The sequence below is a fragment of the Telopea speciosissima genome, chromosome 2, assembly GCF_018873765.1.
Source record: "Telopea speciosissima isolate NSW1024214 ecotype Mountain lineage chromosome 2, Tspe_v1, whole genome shotgun sequence".
Taxonomy (NCBI): Eukaryota; Viridiplantae; Streptophyta; class Magnoliopsida; order Proteales; family Proteaceae; genus Telopea; species Telopea speciosissima.
Genome location: NC_057917.1, coordinates 64,840,032 through 64,853,537, shown reverse-complemented (window position 1 = coordinate 64,853,537; position 13,506 = coordinate 64,840,032). Strand labels below are relative to the sequence as shown.

At 39.1% G+C, this 13,506-nt stretch overlaps 1 protein-coding gene across 2 annotated transcripts in view; it reads left to right on the top strand.

The window, feature by feature from the left end:
- The first annotated feature begins 4,108 nt into the window (after positions 1-4,108).
- The window catches only part of LOC122652649 (integrin-linked protein kinase 1-like), a 39,577-nt gene continuing 30,179 nt past the window's right edge, over positions 4,109-13,506 (top strand). The window contains exons 1-3 of one of the 2 annotated variants that reach the window (XM_043846450.1): positions 4,109-4,638; positions 9,515-9,589; positions 9,748-9,843. In XM_043846450.1, coding sequence (XP_043702385.1) covers positions 4,318-4,638; positions 9,515-9,589; positions 9,748-9,843 — 492 coding nt within the window. In that variant the 5' untranslated portion in view covers positions 4,109-4,317. The remainder of the gene's footprint in view (positions 4,639-9,514; positions 9,590-9,747; positions 9,844-13,506) is intronic. The other variant, XM_043846451.1, reaches the window with a different exon arrangement.

Sequence of the window (13,506 nt, the reverse complement as noted above, 5' to 3'; positions counted from 1 at the left end):
AAATTTAAAAAATAAAGAGACAAAAATCATTATTTGTCTATCTTTCTCCTCGAATTCAAATTATTTTGATGTTTTTTTCTTGACATCCAAACATAGCCTAAGAGCGTTGAGCTCAGTACGACTTATCTGAAGTGTTATTCTTTGCCCATTTAACCCTTGGGGTTTGAAAATTACATCTTGAAGATTTTGAACCAAAGGAGTAAGTTAGTTGGGACAAAAATTTGCAGCTACACTAGTAACAAGAATGTTCCTACTACAAGGCCGGCAGCCAAGGAAATGAGATCTAAAATGGTATTTTAGAAAATGCTAAAACCTAGGATGGTATTTGTGAACCCAAAGGGGAAGTGAATTATTCCATTTCCTTGGCTGCTAGCCTCGTAGCAGGAACATTCCTGCTACAAGTGTAGCAGCAGAATTTTTTTCAGTTAGTTGGCAAGGACCAACAACTACATTTAAGAGGTCATCAATACAACCATCATTGGGGCCTAGTGGCCAAAAAAAAAAACAAACGAAAATTTTTGTAGTCATTACCTCACATGGCCGTACAAGTGCATTAGTGATCAATTTCGATCCAAGATTACACTGCAAGCACGCTATAGGGTAAAAATAAGTGGCAGTCAGGTTTTAATGATAAATTAATATAGGATAATTTTTTAAAAAAAAAAACATTTTATCAATGAGAGGGCTTCTTACAAAACGGGGTAAGCAACCCCTTGAAAATTAGTACCAAGAAGAGGGAGTACAAAAGGGGGGTGGGGAAATGCTCCAAATTGTAAACTGTTGGGAAATTATACCAAAAAAAGCTAGCTTAGCCACAAAATTGACCTCTCTATAGGTATGACAAACAAAGACATAGTGAAACAGAGACAAAAGAGCAAAGCAGTCCAACATATTAGGTCATATATGTCAAGAGATGTTGTCAATCTTTTAGCATAGAATAGGATTATTATCCTTTCCAATTCCCTATGAGTGTGGCAGTGCGAGTGTGGATGTCCGACACGTGGCAGCTCGGACATCCAAGTGTTCGAGCTCAAGTCAATGAGCTCAGACCGTTGGATGTCCGAGCTACCACATGTCGAACATCCACACTAGCATTGCCGTACTACCGAGCCATCGGAAATTGGAGAGGATAATTTTTCCATAGAATATCTATGATCATAAGATTATCTCCTTCTAATAACACATCTGCATGTCCCTTAGAGACTGCTAGTTGTAGAGCTTGTCGAGCAGCCAACACTTCAACAACTAGAGCATAAGAACAACCCACAAATTCAGAGAAACCCAACAAAAAAGATCCTTTGTAGTTACGGAAGAACAAGGTGGGTCGGGTTAATGGACAACAATTCTATCCTTGCTTAAGGGAGTTTGTTACGAATTTTTATCCTCTCAAGTGCAGTGCGCCATACTAGAGAATCTAACAATAAAAACATGGACAATAATGTCTTTTTTATCTTCTCAAGAGTTGGTTGGACGGTTGGATTTTCAAGTGTGATGCACTGGGCATTGCAACACACTTCAGAGCATAGAAGTTGGTTTTTTACTCTTATCTTCAGCCAACCAATTGTGCTTTGGATGAATATATTAACATTATCATTTTTTAAGTTTAATTGAGAGAGGAAAAAAAAAAAAAGGATCCATACACAGCTAACTTATATTGACATCTTGCACATCAAATCAATAATGGGAAAAGGTAACATGAGTAAATGGATGAATAGATTGCCATTACCACTTTGGCAATGAAGTTAAAATAAAAAAGTATGAATTGGTAGAAACTCTAATGATGACCCTTATTTTGGCTTAGCCAATGCCTCCCTTTCATAGTGCTTCTTATGGACTGAAATCTTTGTCATTCGTAGAAACAAATTTCATGCTACGCAACATGCCCATTGGGACACTTGACATCTGCTTGAGAACATATCGGAGCTCTCTCACCATTGCGCTTAGATCAGTTTTTTTTTTTTGTTTTTTGCTAGGAAAGATAACCATTATGCTGATTAGCTCGCAAGTATAAATGATATCAGATATCCTTCCCCTTCATGTTCTCTTATATGTAAAGATGCTAGGGACATAATTACACTAATTGTAATTCCTTTATTATTAATTTGATATTTTTCTATTAAAAACAAACATATAAAGGAAAGGATGCGCTTCTAACTTATATAGAGAAGTGCACATTTTCCTTTCTAAAATAGAAAAAAAATTCTCTCTTGACAGTTGGCTGTGGCAAGAAAAAGATACAGGATAGTTTACCCCTTTTGAACCACTTGGAGGATTGATCTTGGTTAATCCACTAGTAGTTGGGTTATACATGAGGATTAGTCACAACCGACAAGTTGATTTAGCCCGCTGTATTACAAAGTTGAATTTTGAATACAATTTTCATTTTTGAAACTTGACAAATTAATTGACTACACGTGACTAAATTTGGATAATCGAAGGAACGCTTCTCATTACAAGTCACTGATGGATATTTTTTTGTTTTCCTTTATCCGTGGAAAGAAAAGTAAAAGAAGGGATTTTGTAATTGATATTGTTTAAGCGTTATCACTTCCAATTTGCGGGCACTTCCAATTCTTTCAATTCCTCTAATAGGGAGAAGTGGATCCCACTTTGGGCAGTGCTTTTGGGCAAGGGGTAAGGTGATCATTTTCACCCCATGTGAGGAATTGGAAGAATTGGAGAGAATAGTGAATTGGAGGAGATAACGATTCGAATATTACATGGGAGAATGTTCTCTGTGCCGTAGCGCAGGCTGTGCCAAGGCACATGGGCATGTCACTCAGGGGGGTATGGTGGTCATTGCACCCACCCCCATGTACCTAGGCGTAGCCTGTGCTGCGGCACTGAGAACAATGCCCCATATAACATATACCCTCAACAAAGGGTATATGTATTCGAAAGTGACACACGTGGATAGGTATAGACTATAGACTAAAGAATACCAGTGGGCTCGAAACAATTCTTTGAATGACCTTCAACAAAATGGTATCTGTATCCAAAATCAACACATATTTGTAGGTAGAGAACACTTGGGCCCAATTTGTTTAGAGGGGACTTAGGTAGGGTGGGAGGATTGGGATGGAAAAATGCTGATATGGCATTTCAAAATCCCATCATAACTTTGTTTGGTTAATTTGGGGTGGTAAATTTATAAAAGCTCAGAGCACATCATTAATTGCTTTGTCTGTTGAAGTGCCATGTGACATTTTAAATTCCATTCTTTTGCTATTTAAAGTCTCATCAATCCACAAAATTGGTGAGACTTTGATTACTTTTGATGCCATGTTTATTTAGAGGGGATTTTGGATAGCAAAGAGGTAAGATTTAGAAGTGCCACATCAATAGCAATTAATGATGTCCCCTAAGATTTTGTAAGTTTTCCATTCAAAATTAATCAAATAAGATTGGAGTGGGATATCAAACTGCCACATCAACATTTTTCCACCCCACCTAAGTCGTTTCTAAACAAATGGGACCTCATAGGGAAAGTAACTTTCCCTCAGCTCTTTCACCCAAGACAACCCCAAGACTATGTGACTTTCATCTTCTCAAGAATCCCACCCCATCTTCTCCCCTAAGCAAACGGGACCTTATGGATACGGGACTATTCTCTATAAAAAAAAATCCGTAAAATAACCCCGTGACGGCGTGACTTCAAGAGAAAGGGTGCCTCCACACAAAGTGGGTCGCATATTTTTCTATGTCATGTATGGATTCGCATGTGCGGAGTCTGCGGACACCGTCACCGAATATTGGGGACTGGGAACGTGAGGACTAAGCCTTTTTTTTTTTTGTACAAAGTCTGAGCCTGTGCCTTTATAAAAGAAAAAAAAATTGGAAAAAGGTTTTTTGGGTAGAAAAAACTTCATATTGCAGCAAGCAATGAGGCATCATTACGGCTAATCTGATCTGTATTTTCGAAAATTCGAACCAACTCCGTCGTTGAAACCTTCATTCCCAAACTCAAGTACTCAACCGCGTCTTTTTCTCTCTCTTCAACCCCTCCAAAAAAAGTCTTCTTCTCTCTTCTGTTCACTCCTTTTCATTATTTTTCTGATCTCTTTATCGCCTCTTTAGCCTCCACTGTTACTCTGTTAAAGCCTAAAATCTCTACAAAGTTCAAGTTTTTCTTGGTGTTATTAATTACTTGTCAATCTTTTGGACAATTAAGCATCAAAATTCAGTTACTGTTAATCATTAGTGTTTAATTCAAGGTTTTGACTTTTCAAAACTAGGAGTTGAGTTTATTAAATTCATCTTCTTTCGGAGAAGAAGCAGAAGAGTAAATTGTTGCCATTGTTTGTTGGATTAGTTGATATGGAAACAAAGGCGACGACAAGGTTTACTATAGGTAGGCAATCATCGCTTGCGCCAGAAGGCAGGGATGTATCGGAGGTAGATGACGAATTGGAAGTTGCGGAAGCTGTTGACCCTAATTTTCGGCTTATGTATCTTGCAAACGAAGGCGACCTGGAAGGAATAGTTGAGCTATTGGATTCTGGAACCGATGTGAATTTCAGGGATGTAGATGGCAGGACCGCTCTGCATGTTGCTGCTTGCCAACGCCGTGCTGATGTTGTTGAATTGCTGCTTCAGAGGGGAGCCAAAGTTGATCCCAAAGATCGATGGGAAAGTACGGTATGTTCACTCAACAGCTTTCTTTGCACTAAATCCGAATTTTCTTAATCGAGATTCAATTAGTTATTCAAGGGAATGATGTGAGAATTGGAGATATCCTGTTGTTTACGTCTTGGTTTTACTAATTGCATCTGCCATACTGGATTAATCCTTAATTTATAGGTTAGTACTGTCTTTTTTTTTTGCTCCCCTTCTTTGTGTGTCCTGGGGGCGGGGGGTGTTGAACTTTTTCTTTTCTTGATATTGTATATGACCCTGCTGTGATGTTCCATCAACATTAGCCCCTCTACCTTCCTCATTACTTCCATCTTCACGTTCATCTCCTTTGTTTTTGAAATATCTGTCCCTTCTTCAACATTCACTGATATCAAGCAACTTATGAATAACAAAGTATATTCCATCAGTCAAAATCCAAAACAATAGAGAAGTCAAAAAATGATCTTCAAAGAAGAGTTTCTATGCTTGAAATACTTATAGAAAGCTTCGATTGGATATAAATACTTCTGCAGGCAATTATACAATTTTAAGCCAAGATTACTTGTACCAGAACATTAATTTTGTTAGAGATATGTGGTCATCTTTGCAACTTTTTCTGGAAAACTGTATCTCAATTGAGTTCGAATTACTTCCAAATTCTTATAATGCTACTTAAACTTCTAATGGAATGAGCAAAGTTATCAGCATCTTATGATTTACCAAGGGATCATTCTCTGACTCCTAAATCCCTAGCCATTCGATCCAGATCTTACCGCTTGATCATCTTACAAAATAATCCATCAATTAGCATTTAGATCATAAGATACAATGAATCCATCAATTATCATTTTCATAAGATCTGACTCAAAAATCTTATGATTTCACTTCAATCTTGCGATTCAAGTTGGTTGACTAGATTTAGTTTATACCTTATAAAATGTGTTAAAAAGAAAAGAAATTTCTTTCTTAGAGAGAGATAGGAGATCCCTTATAAGCTGTTCCCCAACTTATTTGCATTATCTAAACCTATTTTAAGAGATCAAAGGGATTTGAAGCTTTGAAATCTAAAAATCCTACCTCCAGAAGTAGGAATTTCTTCTCTATTTTCAGTAGGAACCCAACCATATCTTAGCATTTTGTATTTGTTTGAAGGGTGATCAGATCATTGTTTTAACTTTCAAGGATGGGTTGAGGTTGTAAAATTGGTTACTTGATGTTAAGGCAAGGATTCAAATTTTGAGAATAGGTTGATTTAGTCACCTAGAAACAAAAATATTTTGGCAAAATCAATGAAGTTTGGTGGAAACCATGTATAACTATTTATATCATGGATTTTCCTTTCAAGTTTACTTGAAATTTTTAGTAATTGTTATTTTAAGCATAAACAACCAGCTACAAATCATTAGATACATAGTTGTCTAGGTGTCGCCTAGGCGTGCTGTTGCCTTTATGGATGCATGAAAGGCGCATGCCTTGGTCGCCAAGGTATCACCTTGAACAACTTGGCCTGCCTTTTTTGTTGGGAATGTCCAGCTGAATTTGAAGATCCTTAAGCAAGTTCCATTTCAGCTAGGAAAATCTGTCACCTGCAACTTCAGATTTGAATTCCTTCTTCAATCCTTACCCTATTGGTCCAAACTAAGTTGGTAGAGTCATTTTGATCTTCCGAGACATTCCTAATCAAAATCAAAGTCTACAAACCCATTTTGAGGAGCCAATAGAAAGTCCTACCTGGTCTAGGAGTTCCGCCATTCAGAAATGATTTATTTATTTATTTATTTTCGAATAGATAAAATGAAATTGATGTTTTACTTTTGTTTCAGTTCTTTGCCTAGTGTGTCTAAGTTTTATTTGGTCAGTTAATAGATCAGAAATAAAGTAGGAATAAGTTCAGCACAATAGCACTCAGGATAGAATTAGGATTTATGATTTTTCAGGTCTATAAATAGGACCCCATGTAGGAAGGATGAAGTGGAGAGGTTCATATGGAGTGTTGTGTGATCGACGTATTCCTACAAAACTTAAGGAAATTTTATAAGACAGTCATACGTCTAGCTATGATGTATAGTGCGGAATATTGAGCAGTTAAGAAGCATCATATAGATAAGAAACGGTCTTATTAGAACTGATTTGGGAGTAGCTCCAATACATGATAAGCTACGAGAAAGTCGTTTGAGGTGGCATGGCCATATTCAACGGAGGCCTTTAAATGCTCCAGTATGGAGGATTGATTTGATTCAGATTGAAGGAGCTAAAAGAACCAGGGGTAGACCTAAAATGATTTTGGAAGAACTGGTAAGGAAAGACATGCATATCTTAGGCCTTGTTTCAAGTAGTACCTCGAACAGAGCTGATTGGAGGGTAAAGATCCATGTAGTTGACCCCATTTAGTTAGGATAAGGCTGAGTTGTTGTATTAAAGTGATTCTTTTTCCAACTGATTAATTGGCTTTTGTACAGAATTCTGATACACTGAAATGCATGGATCATGCATGAGAGGAAAAAAGAGAACAAAAACAAAAGAAAGTATCATACATACCACATGCTCTGTCATTTGTTTTGTTTTTTTTTTTTTTTTGAATAAATAATAATTATATTGCGAAGAAAAGAGGGGAGAATAAAAAAGCCTAAGGGCCAAAGAGAAAAGAAGGAACAAGGGGGGGGGGGGGAAGAGCAGCAGGGCTAACCAGCTAAAGCGGAGGGGCCGGCTGCAATAAAGAAGGGGACAGACCCCAGGAGACAACAATGAGCCTGTTCCTTGGGGAGTCCCTTACAGAAAAGTGGGGGAGAGAAGCAATCTTGGAGCTGACATCAAAGGAGATGGCATTCCAAATCTTATCCAAGAAGTGAGAGTTGGAAGTCCATCTTCGAAGTTTCGATTACACTCCATCCAAATGTGAGAGATGGCAAGCTTGCCGACTGAGTCACATCTGGAGTTTACACCAAAATTCATATCAATCCAAATCCACTCTCTCTGAAGGGGAGAGGGCTCTTCTTCTGCCAGGCCAGCTGCTACTAAAAGCTCTCTTCCAAATGGTAGCAGTGAATGGGCAAGAGAAGAACAAATGGTCTGCATCTTCATAACTAATCCAACAAAGGCAGCAGTAAGGGGAGACCTGAAGCTGACGGCGGATGAGAAATGCCTGCGTGGGGAGGCAGTTGGAGAGGCTCTCCAAGCGGGGAAGCTCTGAGGGGGGATGTGGCCTTTGAACCAGATGATCTTGTGCCAGGGGGAAACAGGACCTCTAAGTGTAATCAAATCCCAAGCTGACTGGGAGCTGAGTAGACCTGAAGCAGAGGGGAGTTAAGGAACCACATCACCTCTACCATGGTGCCTAGGAGGGATTAGGGGGGGGGGGGGAGGAGGGTGCTCCATAGTCAAATAGGGTGATGGGGGGGGGGGGGGAGAAGGGGGAGACCAAGAACCCTGAGAAATAATGGAGGCTAGCAAGGAATCTCTGCCAAGGTCAGAAGAGTAAATGAGTCTAAAATGGGGGGTACAGTGATAGGCGGACAGTTTGGCTGTGATAAGGGGGAGGCCAAGGTATTTAACAGAGAGGGAACCAGGGGAAAAGCCGGTGAGAAGGGTGAGGTGGGTTTTGGAGGGTTCGGGAATTGCAGCAAGGAAGATGTGGGACTTAAGGAGGTTGATGCGCAGACCCGAGAGCCCTTGGAAGAGATGCAGGGAGGACATAATAGTCTTAATGGACTGGGAGTCGGCCTTAGAGAAGGGTGAGGTGGGTTTTGTTTCTTTATTATATGCTATTATGCTCGCTCTTCATTTCTTTGTTTTTTGATGAATATGCTTATACTATATATATTCTTTATTTTTTTTATTATATGTTTGTTTTCTCATATTAGGTTATTATTAGCATCCTCGTATCATATTGCATTACAGCATTTCAGAACCTAGTTTCTAAGGTCTGATTTGGTGTGATTTCTATTTCAATCTCATGGGGTGATTTCTATTTTGGAAATTGTTTGGTTTGATTTTTGCACCTTATTTCAGTGAAATAGAAATCAAATGGAATAATAGCTGAGGAGTTGTTTCAATTTTGAAATTGAAATTCATTTTCACTTGTGCTCTTTAATGAGCACATGTTAATTTGATGGGCAAAACAGTAATTTCATGTTAAAAATAAAACACCAAACCTTTTCGTCTCTTGATGATTTCACCACCACCATGCCACCACAACCACTGCACCACCACTACCGCACCCCCCCTTTCCTAGCCTCGCCCCCGCCCAAAGAAATATAGAGAATTTATTCTAAGAAATTGAAGTACCAAATGGATTTCTTATTCTTGAAATATTTCAAATTGATGCAACCAAAACAATTTCAATTTTTTGACCAAAAAGCTATTTGTTAACTATTTCATGAAATTAATCCAAAATTGAAATAGAAATCATACCAAATCTGGCCTAAGTGTCTTGCCAACTCGAATGGAGTAGGTCATTCTACAGAAATATAAAGGGCTTACTACATAATGTGATTTTGCTCTAGAAGTACCTAAAAGAGCGTCTCAGTGTACAAGGCTCACGCTACTGCAAGGTCTGGGAGGGGCAAATGTAGGCAACCTTATCCCATGCTTCGCAAGAGAGGCTGTTTCCAAGTTTCGAACCCGCAACCAACAGGTTGCAAACGCCCCTTAACCGTTGTGCCAAGGCTTTCCCACTGCTCTAAGGTACCTATTTTCGCCAAATTTGGATTAGGAGGAAAAACATTTTTCTCATAATCTACTATAAAAATTTGTGATCGTTCTACAAAACCCCCTCTATGATTTACAATATGACTTCAATTTTTTCCTACCATTGTTTAGAATCTTAATCATCATGCTTATTTATAAAAGAAAATACTTCAGTTGTAAGTTGTTCCATAATGATTTACTGTTGTTTGAACAGCCTCTTGCAGATGCAATATATTACAAAAACCATGATGTTATCAAACTTTTGGAGAAACATGGTGCCAAGCCTCTGGTATGTCTTGGTTAGCTTTTGAAGTCTATTCTTTCGATAAATTTCTGGGCCTAATTGTGCCCTACAGTTCATAAACTTTTGTAACTTATCTTGTGTTGTTTGCTTTCCTGTCCATCTTTCTTTTTGGTAATATTTCTTTTGTATGATTACCATTCCAGATGGCTCCTATGCATGTCCACAATGCCCGTGAAGTCCCAGAGTATGAGATTGATCCTACTGAGCTTGATTTTACGAGAAGTGTTAACATAACTAAGGTACCTGTTACTTTACTTCATTTTATTTTTGGAGGTGTACCTTTTCTATTTTGGGAGCTAATTCAAGCAATCCAGTTGTCTGCCCTGGAATCTTGTTTTAAGCCTTGGTAAGCAGTTCCCCCTCCCTCATTTTTGGGAGGGAGTTCGTATTGTGGATTTTGCACTGAATAGAATGAAATTTGATTGTCTAGTGAGAATGCAGTTTCTACTTGATTGGCTGTAAGAGAGCTTTTATGTCCTAAGGAGATGAGGTCTAGGAATTCTTTATCCTAGTTCTTTTTCATTAATGTTATTAACTTTTTCAATAGAATTTGGAGGAGTGGGTTGGCTGTGTTGGATCCTTGGTTACTAAAATTGAATTTCAGATATTGTAATAGTGACTTTCAAATGATGGTACACATATTTTACAATGTCCACTGTCAGAATACGGGCAGGAAAATTTATCTCCTTTGTTTTAATGAAAACTTTTTTATGATATGCCTACCCTATCGAGTTGCCATTTTGTTTCATCGTTCTGTTAATTTTCCCAAGTAACTCTTGCAATTTGGGAACTTTGTTCTGCACTTTGTTTGTATCTCATTCGAAAAGGTGTGTTTTAGATGATCTCCTAGTGTTCACAAAACTTGATGGATCATCTAGAATCTTGAACACTTTAAAGGGACTCTAATGTAGTCCTAGATAGGTAGGAGACCTACTAGGAGCCAAACAACAGGATCAAATATCGAAAGGGGCTGCTGGTTCGAATGGACAGCACTAGGATTTAGGTCAATTCCTAGAGTTTGGGTTGGGCATTGGGAAAGGGGTTTATAGGGTATTAATGGGCAGGTCTAGGGGGTTATTATGGGATAAAAATAATTGGATTTGGGAAGGTTTTAAAATTCTGCAATTTTGGATAGAATTGAGTTGCAGGTTTTGGGTTTTAATGGAGTGGAGGAATGGAGGGGTTACAATGGAGACTAAGGGCTAGGGTTAAGGTCGAGTGTGGGGAATGATGTGGGGAATGTAGGCTGGAAGTAGGGTTTGAAAGTGAAGGCTAAATATGGAGTTATGGGGGAATCCTAGTGGAGGTAGGAATGCAGGTTTAATGGAGAATTGGGGTTTGATGGATGGAGGGGACTGTGGATTAGGTCTAAGGGAAGATGAAGGATGATAGAAGAAGGTTTAAAATAAGAAAACAGGTTCAAACTCACTATATTGCAGGACAATGGCAGCAGCTTGATGATTTGAAAGAGCCTCCCGATCTTCACAATGCAAGGAGTCGCAGGAGTCCACCTACCCTTTACCACCTTGAGATCCATAAGGATATACACTCACAAAGAGCAGCAGCAATGGCAGCAAGCATAAAGCTAATTTTTATTAATCAAATTCGTATGTAATGCTGGCCTCCCTTACAAACTTATATAGAAGACTCAAAAATAGACTTAGACACTAAAAAGGAATGGCCTAACCCTATCCCTAACCTATTAGATAACTTAAACTGACTAGGAAACTAGAATACTAAAAGGAAATAGACTCAAAACATGGCTGGACTTATAGAGTCCTAATCCAGCCCAACTTACATCACATGATCAATTAAGTTGTCACATGACCACTTAACCAAGTCACATGATCACTTAAATTGAGCCAATTGGATGCAACCAATTTGAACCGGTTCAATTAAAAAACATAAAAATAAACTAAGTATTGGGCTAATTCCGTTTGCAACCTATATACCCATATTTTAGGCCCATAAAAGTGGCCTATTACATTAGAAACCCATGGGATCAAAGGCCCAACATGTATGTAACCCAACCCTAGACTTATTCCCAAAGAAACAAGCCCTATTTGGTGATGAATCTGCATCAACCCTCCCCAACTTGAAAAAATTCATCCTCGAATTTTGTAGTGATGAGGGGGAATCAACATCTGATCAGCAGCTTTGACCATCCCCAAACAAAATTCCGGTGAAGCAGGAACATTGGGGATAAAATCTTCAAGGCGTGGAGCTTTCTCTTCGAAGAACCATGGTGGCATAACAAACTCTATGTGTTCGTTTTCTGAATCAACAGCAACTGTGAATGTCCTGTCCATAGAGTCTTCAGTGTTAATAACCTTCTCATCTAATGCTTGAGACACAAGCTCCACCTCTTCAAGAACAACATCTTGAAGGTCATTGTTCTCCTGTGGAATCACCTCTTCATTTCCCGTTGTATCAGCACAAGGACTTAGGCTCTCTTGAATGAAACCCTTTTGGAGCAGCTCTTTGACATGCTTCTTGAGTTCATCATGCTCTGTAGGATCATTCTGTAGGCTGGCAGATTTGGTAAAGTAGAACCAGACACCAAATCAATTACATGCTGAATATTTCTCAGTGGAGGTAACTCGTTTGGCAGCTCCTTTGACACTGCATCAGAAAAATCATGCAATAACTCCTTGATGGGCTGTGCTAACTTGACCTCAGGCTGGGCAGCAACTTGTTGTGTAACCACATCTAGGATCAGGCCTGAAACATGGCTGGTCTGCTCAAATTCCTTCTGTGGTACAGCTAAGACTTTACTCTCACAATCTGTCCCCTTCTGGTTGGTGCGCATAATTTGTCGTTTGCGCATCTTGGAGGGTAGATTAAGAGGATTTAGAATGGTCTGTTGTCCCTTGTGTTGAAACACACACTGATTTTTTCTTCCATAAATAGCAACATCGTTGTCATATAACCAGGGTCTTCCCAATAACACATCAGTCATTTGCATTGGGATGATGTCGCACCAAACCTCTTCAGCATAGTGTTGGAGTTGTAAAGGAACATAACACCTTTCATTTACCTCTAATTTGTTGCCATTCAGCAGAGCAACCTTGTAAGGTAGAGGATGCTTTTCACGCTTCAGATTGGCCTTCTGCACATATCTTTCAGAAACCACATTAACACAACTGCCACTATCAACAATAATCTGAGCAGTGCGTTATCCAGCCTTCATACGAGTATAGAGTATGCAGCTACGTCGCTAATCTTCACCCAAGTCTTCATAGTAATCAGCCCCATCATCACTATTATATGAGGGTAGGGCAAATAAACCTTGTTCATCTGGTGGAGGTGGCAGAACTGGAATGCCATATACATCCATGGCTTTGATACCAATTAATGTAGTCCTAGATAGGTAGGAGACCTACTAGGAGCCAAACAACAGGATCAAATATCAAAAGGGGCTGCTGGTTCGAATGGACAGCACTAGGATTTAGGTCAATTCCTAGGTTTGGGTTGGACATTGGGAAAGGGGTTTATAGGGTATTAATGGGCAGGTCTAGAGGGTTATTATGGGATAAAAATAATTGGATTTGGGAAGGTTTTAAAATTCTGCAATTTTGGACAGAATTGAGTTGCAGGTTTTGGGTTTTAATGGAGTGGAAGAATGGAGGGGTTACAGTGGAGATTAAGGGCTAGGGTTAAGGTCGAGTGTGGGGAATGATGTGGGGAATGTAGGCTGGAAGTAGGGTTTGAAAGTGAAGGCTAAATCTGGAGTTATGGGGGAATCCTAGTGGAGGTAGGAATGCAGGTTTAATGGAGAATTAGGGTTTGATGGATGGAGGGGACTGTGGATTAGGTCTAAGGGAAGATGAAGGATGATAGAAGAAGGTTTAAAATAAGAAAACAGGTTCAAACTCACTATATTGCAGAACAATGGCAGTAGC